The 21,641-nt window shown below is 38.6% G+C and overlaps 1 protein-coding gene across 1 annotated transcript; it reads left to right on the top strand.

Annotated features, from left to right (window-relative positions):
* The first annotated feature begins 2,019 nt into the window (after positions 1–2,019).
* Positions 2,020–19,849, top strand: LMNB1 (lamin B1). Its single transcript, XM_005154893.3, has 11 exons — positions 2,020–2,558; positions 6,922–7,078; positions 7,901–8,026; positions 9,032–9,202; positions 10,398–10,523; positions 13,927–14,147; positions 15,120–15,345; positions 16,147–16,251; positions 16,616–16,735; positions 17,469–17,582; positions 18,871–19,849. The coding sequence occupies exons 1-11, from the start codon at positions 2,206–2,208 to the stop codon at positions 18,910–18,912; spliced, it is 1,761 nt and encodes a 586-aa protein (XP_005154950.1). The 5' UTR covers positions 2,020–2,205; the 3' UTR covers positions 18,913–19,849.
* The last annotated feature ends 1,792 nt before the right edge of the window (positions 19,850–21,641 follow it).

Genomic DNA, 21,641 nt, shown 5'->3' with positions numbered 1-21,641 from the left:
ATTTTGGTTTTCACCAGTAATTATTACAAGACACTAATACTACAATATTTGTTTCCATCTATTCTTTATGCTACTGGCCAACCTAGTCTGCTAAGTAAGCCCCATCGAATGTCATCTCGTGTGGTAGGCTGGGAAGCTAAAATGCAATAGTGTCAACAAAAAAAATTAAAGCTTGAAGCTGCTGAGAAGAAAGGAAGGCATCCTTACACATAGTTTGGATTTTAAATACATTCTTTTTATCTAGGAGATGAAATGAAACATATCACAACCATAACACTTTGGGAGAGGGGAAGGAAAAAAAAAAGCTTTGCTTCAGGCACAGTAACTGCAAAACGAATACCGGGTGGGGTGGGGGTGGGGTGGGTGGTGGGGAGGAAATAGTGATCATGTATATTTCTCTAATGAAATGAAAACTCAGTGATTTAAAACCCAGCACTAAATTAAATGCTGGGAGGAGACAGTCAAAGTCAGCACTAAACACCTCAGAGGGCTCAGTTTGTACAACAATAAAATCTCCCAAATTTTGTCTGCCTCTTGTACTGCCTGCAAATACAGATCTTTTCTTTCTAGTGCCAGCTGCAGTGTAAAACTACCTTGGGCTATAATCCTACTTTGTTGACAATTTTATGTTGCAGCAGGTGCTACAGAGTTGGTTTTTCTTGTGGGTGTTTTTTTCCTTTTCCCCAGCTGTTGTCACTCTTTTTAGCCAGCTTTGCTATTTTCCCAAAGGGCTGGAAAATAGCAAATTGTAATAACAGGCAGAGAAGGAAAAAGGAGCAACAGATAATGGTTTGTGTCAACAAAGGCACCATGTGGGAAAAAGCCTATAGTTGTATACACTCCTGTGACAGGAGTACTTGTTTTTCTTTTTGTTTGAGGTGTCTCTTATTATGGATAAGAGTGCAAAAAATGTTCTGCTAAACTAGCTGAACTGAGAATGAATGTCCATAAACTGTGAAGGGGCACTCAGCTCCCACAGGGGCCATCTCAAGTCTGGTAGAAAATTACAGGGTTTCTGGAATCTCATAAGTGCTTCTTCTAGAAGGATCCTTACTAAAGGACTTTGAGAAAATGTAAGTAGTAGGAAACTTTAGTGTTTTCCTGCTGACAAGCTGTTTCTTAAGGAATTTCTGTGAGGACAATTGGGTTTGTACTCGAGATTTGGAGTTCCTCATCGTGTTCCTCTTCCTGGTTTCTTCTTTCTGACTTACAGCTGCAATGCCCACTGGTCCCTCACATAAATGGACCCCAGAAGATGCAACCAACATTGTAGCTTGTGAAGGGACAGTGCTTATTTAAAAACTATAAGCTAAAAGCTTCAGTGGGCTCAGTTCCACACTTATGAATGTGGCTTTTTCACTCCTTGCTGTTGCAGCACCAAACGATTCATGTTTTTCCTGAAAAATTAATGTTTAACTTCTAACTAAGGACACAACATCTCAACTCACAATAAAACCTTAGGAGCCAGACTGACATCAGATAAAGACTATTAAAATACTAACACTGAAACCTGGGTTGAGCATTTTGAATATTGCAACGAGAGCATTAATCTGAGGCCGCTCAAAAACAAGCACTCGGGCACTTGCAGGACCGGGAGTTTTCAAATTACAGCCTGCAGACGTGGGCTAGGAAACTTTTGGCGCAGCAAAATCACTTTTCTCATCGAACATCTCCCCTCACCCGGAGCAGGGGATGCCGGGGGCAGACCCTGGGCGGGGAGGGCAGTCCGCCTGCCCCTGCCGTGCGGCGGGGGCCGGCCCGGGCTGCGGAGACCGCTGGGGCCCGGCTCCCTTTGTCCTGAGCCGGGCAGCGGCAACAAAGGAAGGCGCCGTGGCGCGCGGGCCGCCTCAGCAGCGCAGCGCGGTGGGCGGGACCCACCTCGCGCGCCCACCGACAATTCCGGGCGGTGGCGGGCTTTGAATTGAGTCTCCAGCCGGCGGCGGAACGCGGAGCGCGTCCCGCCTCGGATCGCGATTGGTCTGCGGCAGGTCACGTGGGGGTGGGGCTGGGCGACGGCCGGCCATATTGGACCGCGGCGCGGAGCACGGCAGTTCCGAGGAGGTGCCGTTCGCAGGGAGGCGGCAGTGACTGGGTTACTGTTCGCTCGCCTCCCGACCCTGACCTGCCGGTGTTGCCGTTCTTCTCTTACTGCTGTGGCGCCTCTCGCCCGGTTTCCCGTCTTTCCGCTTCTTTCGCCTCTCTGCCATGGCGTCCGTCACACCGCTGGGGTCGCGGAGCCGGGGCTCCGCGGCCTCCCTGCAGTTGAGCCCCACGCACCAATTACGGCTGCAGCAGAAGGAAGAGCTGCGGCAGCTGAACGATCGTCTGGCTGTCTATATCGACAAGGTGCGGAGCCTGGAGACGGAGAACAGCTCCCTGCAGCTGCAGGTCACGGAGCGGGAGGAGGTGCGCGGCCGCGAGGTCGCCAGCCTCAAGGCGGTCTACGAGACAGAGTTGGCCGACGCCCGCCAGACGCTGGACGACACGGCTCGGGAGCGGGCCAGGCTGCAGATCGAGCTGAGCAAGCTCCGCGCCGATTATGAGCAGCTTCTGGGCAGGTGAGAGAGGGCACGCGTGAAGGAGATACGGGGAAGCCGACGGCCGGGCTGAGTGGTGCCCGCCGTAGTGGCTGTTCCCGCCAGCCTGTCCCGGCTTTGAATGAATGAGCGAGCGTCAGGGCTGCCCTGCTCCGCCCCGGCGGGAAGCGTTGGCCCTGCCCCTGGAGCGCCGCCCCGCGCCTGCCGGCCTCGCCTGCGGCTGTAAGGATGGCGGTGCCTGTCTCCTGGCTGCCAAAGAGCCGCCGGCCGTGTGTCCCGCTACGGAGAGCAAGCTCTCCGCGTGAGTCGGTGTTGGCGGCACCTCGGAACTTAACCTGAGTTCATCCTCGCGTAACTGAGATCGGAAGGAGCCGGGATTTTAGTCAGGATGACTCTTCACCGTCACTCTCCGTGCAGACAGATGACCTGTCCGTTAGGTTTAAGCTGCTTCAGAATGAAAGATGCAGTGATGATAGTTTGTATAGTGGTTGTCTTCGGTCTAGGTTTTCTAAATGTCCTTTCTGAAAGATGCTAATGTCATAATAAAAATAAATACGCCTGTAGATAACAAGTAGGATTTTTCTTAAAACAAAATGTAGCTATGAATTTATTTTGCTGGATATTTAAATTTAAGAAAAGGTAAATTTGTGAGCAGATATTCTCAGGATCTCAAGCTTTGGCACAATACCAAGATCTCTAGTCTTGCAATGAACTGATGCTGCTAGATTTTGCTTCTTACACATTTGACTTGATTCAGTTGTTGATTTGCTTACTTACTTGTGTTTACCTTAAATTTGATTTCTGTGACAGCTTTCCATCAGGAAAAAAAGAATCTTCTGTTTGGGTTTTTTTTCATTAGTGAAGCCCATCTGCCAGTCTCACCTTAGTCTTGAGATCACAAAGTTTGTCAAAGAATTTATGTTAAAAAAAAAAAGCAGAGCTGTTAATCTTCCTTTGCCATTGTATAACTTGTTAATTTTGATTTTTCAGTTGAACATACTTTCAGCCATCATTTCTCATGATGGAAAAAGGTATGTGTGAACCAGCATAATGATTTCATATGTTTGCAGACAGCTCCAATATAAACTTGGGCTCTTATTTAAAAGAAAACCCCAACAAAACTATGAGTTTCTAATTAGTGAGTCTAGTTGTTCTTGTGGTTACTTCTTGGTGCCCCATGAAGGTCCTACATCAAAGAGATTATTGACAGTGACAGGGAGTGTTTATGGTAAATGTAATTGTGGCAAGGAGCTAGTTTTATGCGTTTTTAATGTTGAAGAGATTATTTCTCTGGCTCTTTTGTTTTATATCTTCAATTGGTTTTCGTTCAATACTCTTAAATTAATTTCTTCAGTGGGATTAGGCAGTGAAAGAAACATCAGTAATAGTATGAGTCTATGGCTTGAATTACTGTGCAGGTGTGAGGCATTTTGCAGCTGGTACCCTGAGCAGACAGAACTCAGAAGAACAATGTTAACTCAATACAAGCAAAGTTGTAACAGCTTTTGCAGGGTTTCCTGTGATGCATATTTGGTGTGCTGTAAGAGCTGGAGGAGCTGTTTTGAGGAAGCAGACTTGATTAAAGCATGTATTTGTTATTGTAGATGATTTTAAGGTGAAGATTGCTGGCAAGAGAACTGCTGAGCTTTAATCTGAAACCTGACTCTCTTCTAATGTGCATTGTAAGAGAGCACCCAGAGAAATAAGGAGACTGATGTTCTTCCTGGTAGAAGTTACTTGGTGTAAGGGTGATGTATATGTATACACATGTAAAGTTTGGTTGTTGTAATTCACAGAGGCATTTCTGATCTTGTTTCACTTTCCCATATTCCTTTAGGGTTGGGATGACACTGCTGAATTGAGATTTCATCTGGCTTTCAGCATTTGAAGTGTTGAGCTCCAGTTTCGGTTTCTTTCTGAGAATGAAGCAGCTCATCCAAACATAGTTAAACAAATCATAGCACTAACAGCTAATAGTGCTTAATTTTGATCCCTCTCCCTTTCCCCTTCTGTGACTTCACTTATATTACATGTAGGATGGCTTCACAGTCATCTTGTTGCAGACAAGCCAGAAGGGTACTTCTGTCTGATGGAATTTGTAATACCAAATTTAGTGGTACAAGCAGTGTATTGGGTTTTAATCATATTGTTGTTGTTTGTCCAGTTATACATCTTTTTCTGTCCTGCCTCAATTGCAAGAGCTCTTTCTCAGCTGTCTACCAGTTTGTAATTGGTAGAGGTGTTTGCAATAAAAAAAAAGGTAGCTTTACTTGGGGGAGTCTTCCTGTTTTGAAGTCCAAGATAAGCTGGTAATTTGGGGTGGGTGGTGTGTGGAGCAGCACACTGCAGCCTGTGTGTGTGCAACTTTCTGGTTTTAGGATCCAGCTTGGCTTCAGCATGAAGTCTTGTGAGAAAGCTCCTCTGAAGCAGTGTCTCCATGTTTTGAATAAAGTTTTATCCAGGAGTGATCAAATGATAAAGGCCTGATGTGGGCTTTCATACCTTCCTAATAGGTAATGGAGATTTTATTACAGATGTAGCATAGCAAGGCACATTTCCTTCCCTCTTTTTTGTCCTCTGCTGCACAACTTCCTTGCATGGTGAAGTTCATACAGGCTTGGGTGGGAGGGGAGAGACAGGGCAGAGATCTTCAGTGAATAATTCTTAAGAGCTAGAATAGGGGACCACATGTTCAAAACCTAAGTTCTGCACTTTTGCCTTATCTGTCGACCTAACTGCTCTGAACTGTTGGGTCTAAGCAGGGGTATGTAAAATGCTATGGAGGGACTGGGTAGTGTTGAGCAGCAGATATGAACAAAGTAGTTGAGGATAGAAGAGTATTTGTGTGTGTCTAGGCTCTTGCAGTCTACCCCTTTAGTTAAGTGTGGTGTTTACTTATCAGGAGCTGGATTAACCAGAGCTGAGTCTGTTATGTAATGCCTGCCATCTTCTGGCTATAGTGGTGAAACGTTACTTCAATGTTTCCATGTGGTTTTTTGCAAGTCTCTCTTGAGGATGATGTTAATTACATATGTTGCATGTATCTTTTAAACTTGAGAATCTTTCCTTTTAAAATTGCATGTTTATTTTTAGTATTAGTCTCACTTCACTGAGAAGCATTCCTATTGTTTCTTATAGGCAATAGAGTAATTACAAATAATGAATGTATTAATGTTTTCACAGTTTTGAATCTTGTTCTTAAGAATCTTTATCCAATTTTGAGTCTTCTCAATTTAGTATTGTGAATTCTGTGGGTTTTTTTTTTTCTTCTGCAAGAAGTGTAAAACCAAGAATGTGCTAGCTGTGGTCTTACAGAGCCTGAAACTGTCCTTTCCCGTAGAATCAATTATTGATTATAAACATCTAGAACTGATGTATGCTACTGCCCTTTGTAGAGAAATGTGATTATCCCAGAGAGAAAAAGAATCAACTTCAAGATGGAAGAACTTGTGTTACACATTTAAACACAACTGCTTGTGCCATCTAAAGGTCAATAGTATTTTGGTTACTGAGTATTATTTTCCTTTTCCCTGTTTTTGATAGTAGCCTGTCATAGAATTATTTGCAAGTAATTAATTAATTTAGGCTGAAGAGTGTGGTTTTGCGTTGCATTACTTTTCTCATTTAACTAATTTGTTTGCATGTGCTGTTTTAGGGAATAAACCTGTAGACACTGCTTATGTAGGAATGAAAAAATAGTTTGAGTATTTTGAAAATCTTGTGTTTGCTTTTATAAAGGGGGACACCTGTACCTCTGCACCAGTGCAGTTTCAGTAGTTCAACATACTGTTGTATAGGCAGGATTTGGGTATCTTTCCTCAGAGCTATGTAACTTTGCCACTATGCATGATTAGAAAGCAATTTTCAGTGATACAGCTTCTGCTTATAGACAGGGAACATAAAATCTTCATTGAGAAGTTCGTCTGTTAAATTAGAAATTAGCTATTTGTACAAGTTCTTGAGTGGATAAAAAATTATGAAGTTAATTTACTTCTTTCAACCCTGTGGAAAGAGACTTCTGATGGAAGAGCTTATTTCTTCCTACTAAGATACTGTTGAGGGTAGACCGTTTTAATGGTGGCTAGCTAAAGAAAAAACAAGCCTTTAATAAACAATTTCCCCTTTCTGTGTATGTGCCTCAGACTTGTTTGACACTCTTGAATTTACCCTATATTTAGATTTCTACAGCCTAAGTGACATGCTAAGCTATTGCTTGTCAGACAAAAAAGCAGAAAGGAGTTGATTTTAATTAGGTAAAGTAGGCCAAGATAAAGTGTTTTTGTTGTGTGTCTCAATGAGATTCAGCTTGCACCTTGTTTTATTACTTAGTAGTCTACTTTGGGGGCATTTCTAGACTTCCTTACCACTCTATAATTTATTGCAGCTATGAAAAAAAAGAAACAGACCTCAATGGAGCTCAAATAAAAATCAGAGAGCTTGAAGCAGCCCTCAATTCTAAAGAAGCTGCACTGGCCACAGCACTTGGTGATAAAAGAAGTCTGGAGGAAGAAAATGATGATTTAAGAGATCAAATTGTACAGGTGAGAGGAAATATTTAACTACTGAGCCTCTTTCAGCAAATGAGGTACTTTAAAATATGAAAATCTATATTGAGAGCTGACATTTTGGCAAAATGCAGCCCTGTAGCCAAAAAATGGATGCCAGCCTTCCAACTAGAAGAAACTGGTTTGCTGTCAACATTGGAAGCAGTAGTGAGTAGGTGTCTGTGTACTGTACTGTTCAGATTACTAACAACATTGAATGGTGGAATAGACTGCTTTTAATATTTTGACTCTGAAATTGCAAGGCATGTTACTTGTGATAAAAAAACAGGTTAACAGTCAAAATAAACTTTTCAAATTGTGGAACTGTTTTGGGGGAGAGACTGACTTCACAATGCAGATACAAAAACTGACAAATAAGTTTCTGATTCTCTCTACCATCCTTTTGGTTCTGCTTCTGATTCCCAATGTTCTGAGCATCTGATAAAACAAAGAGGGGGAAGTCTTGTGTGAATTTTGTTAACCCTTTGACACAAATAATTTGATCTTAAGTAACACTACCTCAAGAAGATGACTTGAGCAGGCCAGGAAATTGGTATTTGCCGTGTAGAAAACCTGAAGTTTTGTATGGAAAGTTGCTAAGTAGCATTTTAATGCTACTTACCAGTTTGAAATATCTAGAATTCACTTGTACAAGTGATTGCTAGGGTAGAAAATACATTAGTGGTGTAAATACCGGATTTGGTTGTCAAGTTCAACCATAATATGGTTAGGTGTACTGCTAGGTAGCTGAGGTCATTGTGTTAATGTGAGTTCTGCTACATAATCATTGTTGTGTTGATTCTTCTGTTTTTCTTAAAGCTTGAAGCTTCTTCAGCTGCTGTCAAGGAACAGCTTGCAAACGAAACCTTACAGAAGGTTGATCTCGAAAACCGTTGTCAGAGTCTCATTGAGGACTTGGAATTCCGTAAAAATATGTATGAGGAGGTAAATGCTTTAGTCTCAAGAATTCACATCTTTAAAGGAAAGAAGACAACTGGGGGATCATTCTTAAAATACTGAAATAGTTTAAGTTGGGAGGTCTGAACACTAACTGGGAGTAGGGTTTGCCTCTATTCTAGCTGGAAGATTTCCAGCTATTTTTTTTTCAGAGCCTTTGTCATAAAATAGCTTCATATGTCATGTTTCATATTAAGTTCTGCCCATGGTTCACATCATCTCATAGCAATGAGAAAGTAGGTTAATTTTCTTGCATAACCCCTTTATGAGAAATAAAGTGGAGAGGGACACGTAAGCAGATGTTATTTTTTGCTGGGTTTTAATTTTGAAACTTCCTAGTCGGATGCTTTTTAATAATGAAACAGAAGTTGATGAATTTGTCTTCTAGATTTGTCTTCTAGAGCTTCTTGACTTCCTTTCACTTGCAGTTATTGAAGGCTTTCCAAGAAGGAACCTCAGAGCAGTTACAAGTGTACATAGCCACACTGTCCTGTGTTCTGTATGTGGTTTTGTGATTTTCCTTGCAATGTGCATCTTAAGCTTTGTTCATGGTGTTAGATTTTTTTTTTCCAGAGACCCACAGGCAAGCGTACAAATAAATGAGGAAAATGCTGATTAGTGCAAGTAACTGTTTAATTTCACATTACTTTAATTTTGTACAGGCATAAAAGAGACCTGAAGAAAGGATGTCTTTCTAAAATCTAACCATATTGAGGTATATTTGATGAAAATACAGACAACTCTCAGGAATCTAACTTTACGTGCTGATGGTATCCTAGCTCTTATTTCAATTATTGGCCATTGCAAAATAAAATACCTTGGCAGATCAGAGCGGACAAATGGCTCTGTGTTACTACTGAAAGTTTCAATGTGAAGCAAACTAATGCTGATCCTCAAGGCTAGCTGAAATCTGTATCACGATCCACTCAGCAGATAGTCTTCTAAAATGCTTTGTCTAATATTAAATGAATGTAATTTTTCTGTTTTTCTTAGGAAATCAATGAAACAAAAAGGAAACATGAGACTCGCTTAGTTGAGGTTGATTCTGGGCGCCAAATTGAATACGAACATAAACTGGCCCAAGCCCTTAGTGAAATAAGGATGGAGCATGATGCACAAGTGAAGCTGTACAAAGAAGAGCTTGAACAGACTTACTGTGCCAAAGTGAGAACATGTTTTCATGCAGTTGTCTGATGTACTTTTTTATGTGATTAAAAGATACGCATTTCAGAGGAGTTTATTATGGAGTTTGGTTTAAAATTACTGTGCATTTGAATGTGAACTTGGATTTTCTAGTATAATTTGAGTAAGAAGATCCATGTGAAGGCAAATTGTGCGGAAAAGGTACTTGGTACTGGGACTGCTGTGAATTCGAAGAAAACTTTTGTGCTACGTATCAACTGTAACATAGTCTTGATGATCAATAAGATGTTCTATATTTTTTTAATGAAACTTATTTCGTAATAGGGCTTGCTGAGAAAACAGCATCTTGAGTCCTCTGACCCTGTACATAATGTGTGGAAGCTTTACCACACCCAGTGATACCTGCTTTCACTCTTCTAGAGAGAAAGCATACTCAAGCTGAGTTGTACTTCATAATTTCCTTCCTCTAATACGATTCAGCATTTTTGTCAGGAGGGATCCTGATGTCTCAACTGAAACTGGTTTCTGTGGCTATATTTGTTGCAGTTTGTATGTTTTAGAGCAAGGTGGGATGTTACAGAAAAAGTTGGTATAAGCTGAATTCAGTATCATAGTTCTGTCTCTTTAGTTCTACAGTCTTAACAGAATGTGGATGCTTGTCTTTGGGGCTTACATCTGACTTGGAAAATCTTAAGTAAAATAGAGCCAAAAGCTTTTCAATTTATATTTTAGTCTGCCAGTCCTTTCATAATTGAAGCTTTCTTGTTCCCTCTCTTCAGTATGATGATACTACTGTGAAGCAGTAGTGACTTACAACACTGGAATTGTAATCTGAAGGCACCTTACTAATTTGCTTAGGTTGTCTGAAAATTAACATAATTATGTTTTTTAGAGAATTAGTAATTTAATTACAGTAAATAAATATACAACGCGAAACACTGGCCAACATGAAAACTGAACTTCGGTCCAACTTCAGTGATGCCTTGAAAGGAAACTTTACATTTTTAACCATAGAATAAATATTCAGAGGATTGTGATTTCAGGTAGGGCAGTCCAACATGGTAATTGAGACATCATACCTAAACCATTAAAAAAAGTTTCGTTGTCTTAGAACTGTAGAGAGGAACTTTGTGGCTTAGTGTTTCATGTGGTTTTTAGTGACTCATTCTTGTAACAAGTTACTTTGAAACTGATGTTTTAACTTGCTCTGCTACAGCTTGAGAATGCTAAACTGTCCTCTGAAATGAGCAGTTCTGCAGCCGATTTGATAAGAGAGGAACTGAATGAAAGTCACATACGAATTGATACTCTGACTTCCCATCTCACCAGCCTTCAGAAAGAGGTAACAAGCTATTTATGACTTCAGTCTTCATTACAGATGTTGATTTCTATATTAAAGGACTTTCCCTTAACTTGTAAGTATGTTCAGCATCATGATTTTCATTTGTCTTCTACTGTTCTGTACTTCTTCAAATTTCTTAATGCCTCCTTTTGGCAAAGCTGATTTGTTTTGTGTGCAATACCATGCTACAGAATGAGTACTTGAAAGGCAACACTCTTAAGTGCCTTTTGCAATAGGTGTGACTATTTTAAACAATAGCTCTATGTTCAAAGCTTTTGATGTTCCATGTCGTTTAGTTCTTTTCTGTAGTAATTTGGGCAGTCTATCATAGGATTCCACAAACAATATTCAAAGCCAGAACTGGAATATGCAGTCTCTCTCTGTTTCTCTCTTTTCATCCCAGATTCAGTTTGCATCTAGAAGTCTTACCAAAAAAAAAGTGAACTTACTGATTTTTGAAAAGGGTTAAAAACTTACAAAATGAGCAATTATGATGGACTGTTTTGAGACTACAGCAATGGGAGCACAGGAGCTGGAAGTCATTAGAAATAGAATGCTATAAGTACTTCAAGCATAGCTATTGTTTATGCAGGAGCTGCAACAGGATGCAAAGTTAGGCAAGATCTTAATGATAGATGATGGGATAAAGGTATAACCTTTAGTTACCTTAGATAATTATATTATTTAAAACCACACCTCTAGGAGGAGATTTCTTACGTAAATATAAGACCAGCTTGGTATAATGACCTGGGTAAAAATCAAGATGTGAGTTTTACCTTTTGTTATGTAAAATGTGGGTAACTGATCACTTATTTTTATGTGGTTCTTTCCTTGTTAGAATTTTGTATAAAAGGATTTTGTATAAAAAATACCTGTTTCTTAGAAGGTATGCTGATTGCACAGAATTGTAATAGGAGCTAATGTCTCAACTCAGCATATTGATTGGCTTTTGTACACTGGATAAAAGAACCCTGCTTTAGGGACAACAGTTTTGAAACCCCAGATGGCACTTCTGCTCAGAGTGTCTTGCCATCCCAATAGCAGAGGAATGGATCAAACAGGACTTCAGTGCACACCAACCAATTGATTGGGCCTCCACTGACTCCCTTCTGGTGTCAGGGCAGTACGCATCTCAAAGGTGCAATGCCTGAGATATTTGTATCAAGGATGAAAGGGGGAGCCCTTAGACTGGCAAGTACTACTTTTGTGTTTTCTTTATTTCTGTCCACAGAAGGTTAAAGTTTTTTTGCACATAGATGTTTGGTACCAGGGGAAAAATGTGCACCTTTGCTGATAAATACAGAGCTGAGTGGGAGAATGAGGTATTGGTTCTAATGGATCATTACCAGGATTAAGGTGAAGTGAGACTGAAAATGCATCAAATAACTATACTTGAGTATTTGTAGAGCAGAGTCTTGAGCAGAAACTAATTAGACTTAGTCAAATCACAGAGCATGTAGATCACATCCAAAGAACTATGATGCAACCCATGACAAACTGTATGTTCAGTACTAGGTTATCTGATGGGAGTAATATCATGTGTACTGCAGTGGATTTCTGATTTTCATAGAACGACTTAGATTGGAAAAGACCTTTAAGAACAAGTCTGACCAAAAGTGTTAGGAGTTGGTTCTGCAATAGAGTTCTGTAATTTACTAATCAGTTGAAACTGCAACAAAACATTTATTTTCTTGAAAAGTATAAGCTATTAGTAATATTTAGCTTTAATTGTTTCTGTGATAAGGTTTGAATTGTATTACGCCTGTACAGTAGACTCTTAGGTCTTCAAAGTTCTGTGTATTCAAAGTGAAGAATATAAATTCACCGGGGTATTATTTCATAATTATCAGAATAACTTGGCAGATACAAGTATGAATCTTCCAAGTTTTCCCATTATATAGGCAAGTTAGTCTGTGCAAAAGATAGGTAATGAATGCACCTGAGGTTACACAAGAGTTGGATTGAGACTTTTGTCTGCTTACATTTTATTTCTGCTTTTAGATTACCATCACCTTTCTTTTGGGGGTTCAGTAACAGGCATTTCTGATGTTGGTGGGTTTTTTTTCCTTTCTCAGTTTGGTAATTACCTGTGTTCAGTTGCTTATTTGTGACTGACAGCTAGGTTCAGAAAACTTGCTTCTGAATTTGCAGAGGTGTTGGTTGTTAACTTCAGGACTACCACAACTAACTTCTGCCAGTTTGTCTGTATTTGTCCACCAAAAACCATTTTGTTGCTGTGAGTTTGGTTTTTGTGTTGTTTTTTTAGTGTGTTTTGTTGTGACTTTTTGGTGTGTTTTTTGTGTCTTGTGTTTTTTTTGTTGTGTGGTGGTGGTTTGGTTGTTTGGTTTCTGGGGTTTTTTTTTTGTATTTGTAGGGCTAGTGATGTCAACCAGTAAAGGTTTCCACTTGCTAGCTTTAAGTTTAGCTTTGTTCTCTTGGAAGAAGACAGCTAAATTAGCAGATTTTAGTTACCAGCACTGAACTCTGTAGTAGTTTTCACTGGGATCTTCCATGTGACACTCAAGTCCTTTTGTTAAATTTCTTACCTGACTCTTAACATTGCCAGCCAGTTACACCGGGCCTCTGTGTCAGACTTTGAGTACAGGTTTTCATTGTCCATATATAGAATTATAAAGCTTTAATATCTGTGATTTCCTGAATGCCTGCACAGCAAACACAGTGGCTTAACCAGACAATGTGGTTTCTTTGTCTTTTAATTAAAAAAAAATTTCAATACTATCAAACAGAATAAAATATGCTTTTAAGAAACCTTAAAGATGTAATCATTTGGCCTTTCTTTGATAAGTATTCTATTTTGTATGTATGATATTATGTTCTACTGACTTGATGTGGTTTTTAAAATCTCATTCTTCATGGAACAGTTAGGACTGTACTTTCAGCCTTGAAGGCTTTCAGGCAGACAGCCTTTCACTGGCAACAATCTCTATTCCTTTGGAGAAGCTTCCTCCCAGAGTTTGGAATTGGAAGCAGTAAACTAAAGCAGGAAGTAGACATCTCAAAAGTAAAGCGCAATTACTTCAGGGTCTGAAGTACAGTGAGCTGTGCTTTTATTCTGTTACCTGTCCAGCACATTTCAAAATGGTTTGACTCTTCAGCTCAATTTTTCTCAACTTGAGTAAATTCAGGCATAGTAATGTATCTTCAGATCTCAGGAAAATGGAGCATGTGGTTGTCTTACAAAGTGTTCTGTAAGTCTGACTCAAACTTAGTTGTGTTTAGTAGATAAGGTGGAAAGCATGAATTTGAAAATACGTAAGTTTGAATTCAGAAATTGGGAAGGATGCTTAACCTAATGTTTTATTTTCATGTTACCTGAACAGCAGACTGCATGGAGGTTCAGGGCACTTTCCTTTTCATCACTGGTTTTTTTGGTGTTTTCTAGTCTAGAGCATGGCAAGATAGAGTGCAAGAGCTTGAGGACAACTTGGCCAAGGAAAGGGAAAACTGTCACAAATTACTGTCTGAGAAAGAGAGAGAAATGGCCGAGTTAAGAAGTAAGGTGCAAGAGCAGCTGGATGATTATGAACAGCTTCTGGATGTTAAACTGGCACTTGATATGGAGATCAGTGCATACCGGAAATTGCTTGAGGGCGAAGAGGAGAGGTATGAAAGAATATAGCAGCAAATGTGGTATATGTGCTTTTCTTACTTTTTCCATTCTCTGTTAAAAGGTAGTTCTTACTGGTAATGTGTTTATTAGGTGCTTTGCTATAGGTTCCAAGGCACTGTTTGTTTTTGCACCGTCCTTCTGATACTTGTAAATAAGCCTCCATGAGACCAGGCTGCTCGAGTACTGGACCAATAGCTCTCAAGGGAACAAATACCATTCTTATTTTTTTTTATTAAGCACTGAGAATATAATGAATTATCATTTTTATGAAATAATTTTTAGGTTTGTTTGGTGTCATGGTCAATATTATTTTTCAGAGTTAATTACAGGTCTACTTAGTTGTTTGTCATATCTGTTTAAGTATAGAATAATTTTAGTAAAGTTCTAATAGCTGTTTGATTGCCCAGCTAATCAGCTAGTTACGTTTTCCACATCTGACCCCAGAGTTCAGCAATACTGACAGTTTTTGCCTGATAAGTCACAGCTGTCACTTTAAAGCATTTTGACCATTTTCTGAATGGCATCCTGCTGATCCAGGCTGATTTCCCTCAAGTGTGGGGATGAAACAGAAAAAGGTTTTGCCACTGGGTTTTTGCATAAATTTTCTACAGTGGCTTAAGCTCCCCTAAGAGTGTTTTCTGAACTTGTTCTATCTACCCAGGAATGCAGTCTTTTAACAGATGGATAGAAGTGCCTTTATGATCTAAATGCAGTAGGCCTTCAGAATTCTGTGCTCAAAAATTATTAATAAACTGTTTGACAACAATTCTCCAAAATTCTCTCATTCAATTCTCCAAAAAGTACCCAAGGCTTCACTTTCTCGTGTAACACACTTTACCATGTTCCTATAGCTTTTTGCTCTGTAATTCTGTGGAAAGAAAAGAAGACAGGGAAGTTTATAAAAAAATGTAGAAAAAGTAAAACCAAAAATGTGATATACGTGTATTTCTTCCTTTCTTCAATAGATTGCAACTTTCTGCAAGCCCATCTTCCCGAGTGACTGTTTCACGCGCTTCCTCGAGCCGTAGTGTGCGTACAACCAGAGGAAAGAGGAAGAGGATAGATGTGGAAGAATCTGAAGCCAGCAGTAGTGTTAGCATTTCCCACTCAGCTTCTGCCACTGGAAACGTCTCTATTGAGGAGATAGACATTGATGGAAAGTTCATCCGCTTGAAGAACAACTCTAGACAGGTTTGAAGATGCATGCGTATATAATGGACTGATCAGAGATAGAAGGCATCCTTGGCACCCTTTCAGCTTTTAGGCTTTGTGTGGACTGTTGGATCTAAAGGGGTGCTGTATAAGGCACTAAAACTAGTGTATCACAAAATAAGGTTTAATACAGTATTCCTGATTGACCATGACTCTTTCCTACTTAATTTTAATGCTTTCCATAGCACCTGCCAAGTGCTACATCACTCTTCAGAGTTCTGCATTGCAAGTGATCTGCCTGTAAAGTATTACAGGTAACACTACTACTGATAGGAAATAGTGCAAGCAGACATTAGGTTGCCTTTTAAGAACTTTCTCTGCCTTAAAAAGCTCCAGAAGAAATACACACTGTAATTAATTGCCTGTGCCCCTTGTACTTGCATATAGCTTCTCTAAATTATAGTGTTCCTTCTTCTTTAGCTGCATCCACCCATTTAAGACTGACAGGCATATTTGTTTTCTAAGAAGCTTGCTTTCATTCTGTACTTAAAGTATTGTATATTTGTAAGGGGATTTTAATATTTATATATTTTTATGGACTAAGCAGTATCAAAACTGATGTAAAATTATAAATATATAACGTGTTCATGTAACATCAGAACTAAAAAGCAGGTTGCATTAAGCTTTAAGAAGATAAACCTAACATTTTAATTGGCATGTTGAAGATCAAGTGATAAGTTTTTATTGAAAATTTTATTTGCCTCATGGCCTTATGTAAGAAACCCTACATGTGTAACAGAAAATGACTGCTAATGGAAATCTTTTTCTCCTTTTTATTAGGATCAACCTATGGGAGGTTGGGAGCTGATCCGAAAAATAGGAGACACTTCTGCTGTCTACAGATATACCTCAAGATATGTACTAAAGGCAGGCCAAACTGTTACAGTAAGTTGCCAAGCTTCAGCTGTTCAGTTGAAATGGACTTCAGGCCAAACTGTGTATGTCAATATGATGCAAGGTTTTCAGTTTTGTACTTTCTGTGTAGGTGTTCAGAAAATAATTACCTGGATTTGTATTGGGCATTACTTGTATCCCTCACTGGGAAAAAGTTGGACAGGGCTACATTTTTCAGGCACTTCCTATATGAAGTAATTGTTTTGACGATAAAGAGGTGCACTTCTATATTCAGTTTTTTTTTTTATAACTGGAGGAGATTCACTAGTGTCACTTAAATAGACTACATTCATTTGTTAAATAATATGGAAATATGCAAGACTAGTAAATAATGCTCAAGTGTGACTTTTAACAGATCTGGGCTGCAAATGCTGGAGTAACTGCTAGCCCTCCCACTGACCTCATCTGGAAAAACCAGAATTCTTGGGGCACTGGTGAAGATGTGAAAGTTGTACTGAAAAATTCTCAGGGAGAGGTAAAGTACTTAAGCTCTGTTTAAACTTGTCTTTGTGCAGTGCCATCCTTTATGAAGATAAAGGTAGAACTATTTTTAGGACTTTATACATGGATGCACACGAGTGTTTGCTAAAGTTTCCTCCTTTTGCTTTCCATCCAATCATACTGTATCCCTGTCTGTCTTTACTGCAATTTAGGAATGCAAGCTACTGAAGTGTGTAAGATTTTTTTTTCCTTGTATTCAGTATGAGTAGTAGAATGACTTGTTCAGACATTGACTTCATACCAGGAATTGGGCAGTACCTTGGAATATGCTTTGAAAAGAAAAGGTTTTGGTAAACTCTGTAGTGCTTTTTCTCTTAAATTAGTTTTCCTTAAAACTGTATTTATGGAGCGTGGAAAACACTACAGTGAAACTCACTTTAATCACTGAGGCATTAATTCTGGTGAGAGTTAAAACATTGGGTAGGGCAGTTGCTATGACATCTTACAATTAAAATAAAATATTTACATTAAAAAAAACACAGATTTTGAGAGAACTTAGAATGTTGTGTTAGACTTTTAAATCAGTAACATATTTAAAACTAAGGTATTATAAATGCTGTTTATGGACAGCAGCACATAAAAAGTACATAGACAAAATCAGTACAAGGAGCTTTCCCAACAGCTAGAATTCCCATTGCTCAAAATATAAGTAAATTAGCACCAAATATTTAGAAGAATCAAGTCTTCAAAATAAAACTCTGTTGCAGGAGGTTGCTCAGAGAAGCACTGTCTTTAAAACAACTGTACATGAAGAGGAAGAAGAGGAAGCTGAGGAAGAAGCAGCTGAAGCTATGGAGAAGCAAGGCCTTTATTACCAGCAGGTATGTTGTTTTAGGTTAAGAAGATTATGCATCTGTTTTATTCAACCTAAAGTCAAGAATTTTCTGGAAAATATCATACCTGTTAAGGTATGTTCTTTTATTTTGGATTTGTTTTATCAGTAATTTGAAAACATGAAGCTGTGTTACTAAAACCAGTATAGAAATACTACTTCACACATTACCTAACAGATAAGTGGATTTGTCTTAGAAAGAGCTTTTTTTTTTTTTTTTGCTTAAAGTTTTCAGACTTTTCCCCTCTGTTCCTGATAAACTTCCCCAGGGCAGTTGTTTTGGTAAAGTTTGGCTTAAGCTGGGTCACCTACATTTATCTACAGTTTTGAGAACTGAAATATCTCATTTTCTCTGATAGAGGAAATGAGATGCTGAAGACACTATCAGAAAAAAATGTCTCTTGCATCCTGAAGAAATGCAGTGGTGAGTGGAAAGGTGTGAAATTGCAGTGACCACAAAATACTCTAGTAAGGAAAAATACCGAAACACAACGTACATTATTGTTCATATTCTGAATTTTATCCATTATCTTACTATTTTGACTAGGTCTTCTAAAGAGGAAGAAAAGGAATGTAACAAGCATAAATTCCTGTAATGCAATGTTCAGGTTTGCTGCTTTGCTTAAAACTTGGCCACATTTCAGTTAGTACATATCTTAAAGTCAGTTAGAAAAGATGATATATAACAGTAATTAAGTGTGCATATGTAGACAAACATTGGAGAGAGTTGCCTGTGTTGGAAATAATATTTTTTGGCAGTTGTAGGTTTTGGCCTATAACTGAATCATAACTTTTAATAGAGTCAGGTTTTTATTGCAGTTATGCAAAAGTACTGAAGTGCATTCTTCTGCTCTTTTCTGGGATTGTGTAGTTCAGCTAAACTGTGTGTCTTAGTAGCTATACTTATAAAAATGTTATAGAGAAATTAGATTTCTTTAGATTAAAACTCACAAGGTACTTGTATGTGTTCCCTGCAGTTTTCACCACCTCTAAACTCACTGATGCTTCTTGATTTGAGATTCAAATAAAATAAGCTGTGTTTTTTTTTTTCTGGTACATGTCATCTGTCACCTCTCACAGGAAAAGATAGATATTTATCATTTCTTTACATACAGGGTACAACAGATGTAGAGTTTTTGTATGCTGACTTTTGCTTACACTGTGCCAGGCTAATAATTTCATAGATTAAAAATGTATATTGTTTTGATTTGCTCAGTTTTCTGCTGCTGGATTTTTTTTTGTTTTTTTTCAAAGATGACTCTTTCTATTCATAACAGGCAAGCTCGAAGGCATCTAACAGAAGCTGTGTGATCATGTAAACTTCTAGTCATCGAAGTTCCTCAAATTACGGTGAACATTATCTGCAGAACAGAGCCTGCTCATAAGCACAACATATTTTTGTATTTTCTGTATGTGAAGTTTTACGCTGCGAGTCTGATGGCCTTAATTTCCTTTGTCAATGAAAAGGAAGTTTTGTAAAAGAAATACCTGTAACTTTCTCACAGTATGTGAATTGTTGACTCTGAACAATGTACTGTTTGAAAAGTGATGTCCCTGTCACCCAGATTTATATGCCAGTCCTTTCTTGAAACCTTACTGGAATAGAAATATTCCACTGTTTTGGGGATCGATTTTTCTTAGATTATACCACTGTAGACTAGTCAGTTGCTGTTGATCTCTTTATTGTTAGGTGCTGTTGGGAAAGGGGATACTATGATACTATGAATCCTTTTATACTAGAGACTTTTTTCCCTACAATGCAACCAAGGCTATAAAACTTTTTCTACAGAAAACAACAGCTTTGTTTTAAGAAACAAAAAAAACCCCAAACCCCCCCAAAAAAAACAAAACAAACACATGAAAGCAAATACAAGAAAACATACAGAAAAAAACATAGCCCAGGTGATCATGAATGCACTCAGAGGATGAAGGATGCAGTGAAACTCCTTATAGGTACTCTTTTCCTTTATTTAGATTTTATTCTGGAAGAGGGTTCATGTTGAATGTGTTAGATGTGCTGTTAAGATATTGTAACCAGTTTCTCAAACTATTTTTTTAGCAAGCAGAGAACTTTTTTCATATGAGTTGTCTTGCTTTTAATTTGTATGAACAAAAAAGTAAGGCTTTTAGGGTTTTAGTCTACATTTGTATGGAAACCCATTTCAATTTTGTCAATGTAGATTTTTTTTTTTGTCTTTCCTGCATTAATCTATTGTCTGAAAAAGTTTTTAATAAAGTATTGGTTTAAGTTGTCAAGTAAACCTTGGGAATTTTTTCTTCCTAGAACTGAGCTAAAAGTTGAATGAGAGTTGAACACTTAAAACAGACAGGCTTTGAAGCGGATTAAAACATCCATGTAAATGTAACATTGGCAATTGATGGGATTTTTTTGTTGTTAATAACTTCATGTCTGAAAAATTCCTTATTCAAGCTCTGAGTAACTGTTTCTGCATTGTCTTTGCTTGTCTTAATTCTTACTGGACTGACTTTTACCTCATGAATACCAGGCTGACCAGTTTAAGCATGGCACAGTAACATAAATAGAAATTCAGAAATACTGTAAATAGTTATCATTATCTTAGTCTGGAAGTATTTTTAAATGCATGGCCAGAATTTTAAAAGTTGACTTGAGCTTTTTCCTTGTATTAGTAGCATGATGAATTTAAGATTTTTTTTTCAGGTTTTTTAGTATGTCTTTCATCTTGGAAAAGTTCCTTTTTCTGGTGAATTATGAGTTGGCAGTTAAACCTTGTGCCAGCAGAAGGTGAGGGGAGAACGGCCAAGTGTTATGCAGATGGATGAGGGGAACTACTTCTTTTGACAGTAGTGCTGGTTTAAACAACTGCATTAAAGGCCAGTGGAGTACTTGATTTAATTCCCTGTTTATATTTAAATATTTACATAGTATAAACATTTTCATGTCTTTTAACATCACTCTGTACATGCAATATTCTGAGTACTCTTCAGTTTGATCTCTAGGAATAATGGCTTCCTGTCTGTTGAAGGCTTAGATCTCTGTAGGCATATACCATATAAATGAACACTATGTTGTAGGAAATGGTTAATGGGTACCTAATTCTTAATTCATAATAGGAATCTGCCATTGTAATCAAGCATTTTTGGTTACAGCATTATAGAACCTACTTGTCACCAGGGTGATGAACAGTGCTGTGACTCCTACCTGAATGTGGTTAGAAGCTGCTACTTGAAACCAATTTTCTCCATAATGAGAGTTTTTACATGAGTCTTGTGAATATTCAGCTAAATCGGCAGTCTTCTGATGGATGAAAATAGGAGTGATTTTAGAAAAACTTTAGTTTTGCTGTTACAAGTTTTTCTGTAAACTAGAAATAAAGAGGGTTAGGAAGCACTTGACCCTTCTGAAGTGGGTGTGCATGTATGTGTTCACGTTAACCTTCAGAGTAAAACATTCTGTGTCACCAGGTGGCGAGCTTGCTATTCAAATATAAAACCAAAAATAGGCACCAGTCCAGAACTTCCTATTCTTCCCTGGAAGTTCCATAGTAACTTTTGAAAGTTACCGGTTTCTTAAACAGAACAGTTTCTGTTATCCTACCTCTTCCCACAGTGAAGTCCAGAAGTGCGTTTTGATTACTGCAAGGCAGGGTGGGCCTTTCATTGCTGTGCTGAAACAGTGTCAAGCTTGTAGAGGGGAATGCACTGTGTAACAAATGCAATACTTTTTTTTTTCTTTCTTCCTCTATCACACACTGCCTGTGAGTTCTTGTTCCTGTTGGCTTGGAACTGTGTTCAAAATACGCCACCTTGGCTGCTGTGGTTATTGGCCTAATTACACCAGTTTAGGTGAGAGAAGTCACACTAATGGATTTGGTAAAGGTATCTAACCACTGAAAAATGAGCTAATTGGCTGTATGCAATGCTATGGGTAATTTGTTCATGTTTTCTGGAAGTTGCTAGACACTGAGTCAGAGAAGTAAACAATGTCCTAGCTAGCTCTATTGATGTGTTCAACTTGTGATTAAAATTTTGGTAGGTCTTTTTATTACCTGCTGTTAAAGTAATGTGT

Source organism: Melopsittacus undulatus, chromosome Z, assembly GCF_012275295.1.
Source record: "Melopsittacus undulatus isolate bMelUnd1 chromosome Z, bMelUnd1.mat.Z, whole genome shotgun sequence".
NCBI lineage: Eukaryota > Metazoa > Chordata > Aves > Psittaciformes > Psittaculidae > Melopsittacus > Melopsittacus undulatus.
Note: the sequence above shows the minus strand (reverse complement) of the source record. Positions and strands in the feature narration are given on the sequence as shown.

Coding starts and splice junctions, on each gene's coding strand:
- LMNB1 (XM_005154893.3), top strand. CDS start 2,206: ATGGCGTCCGTCACACCGCTGGGGTCGCGGAGCCGGGGCTCCGCGGCC. Junction 8,027..9,031: donor GTAAAAATATGTATGAGGAG/GTAAATGCTTTA, acceptor TGTTTTTCTTAG/GAAATCAATGAAACAAAAAG. Junction 9,203..10,397: donor AACAGACTTACTGTGCCAAA/GTGAGAACATGT, acceptor GCTCTGCTACAG/CTTGAGAATGCTAAACTGTC.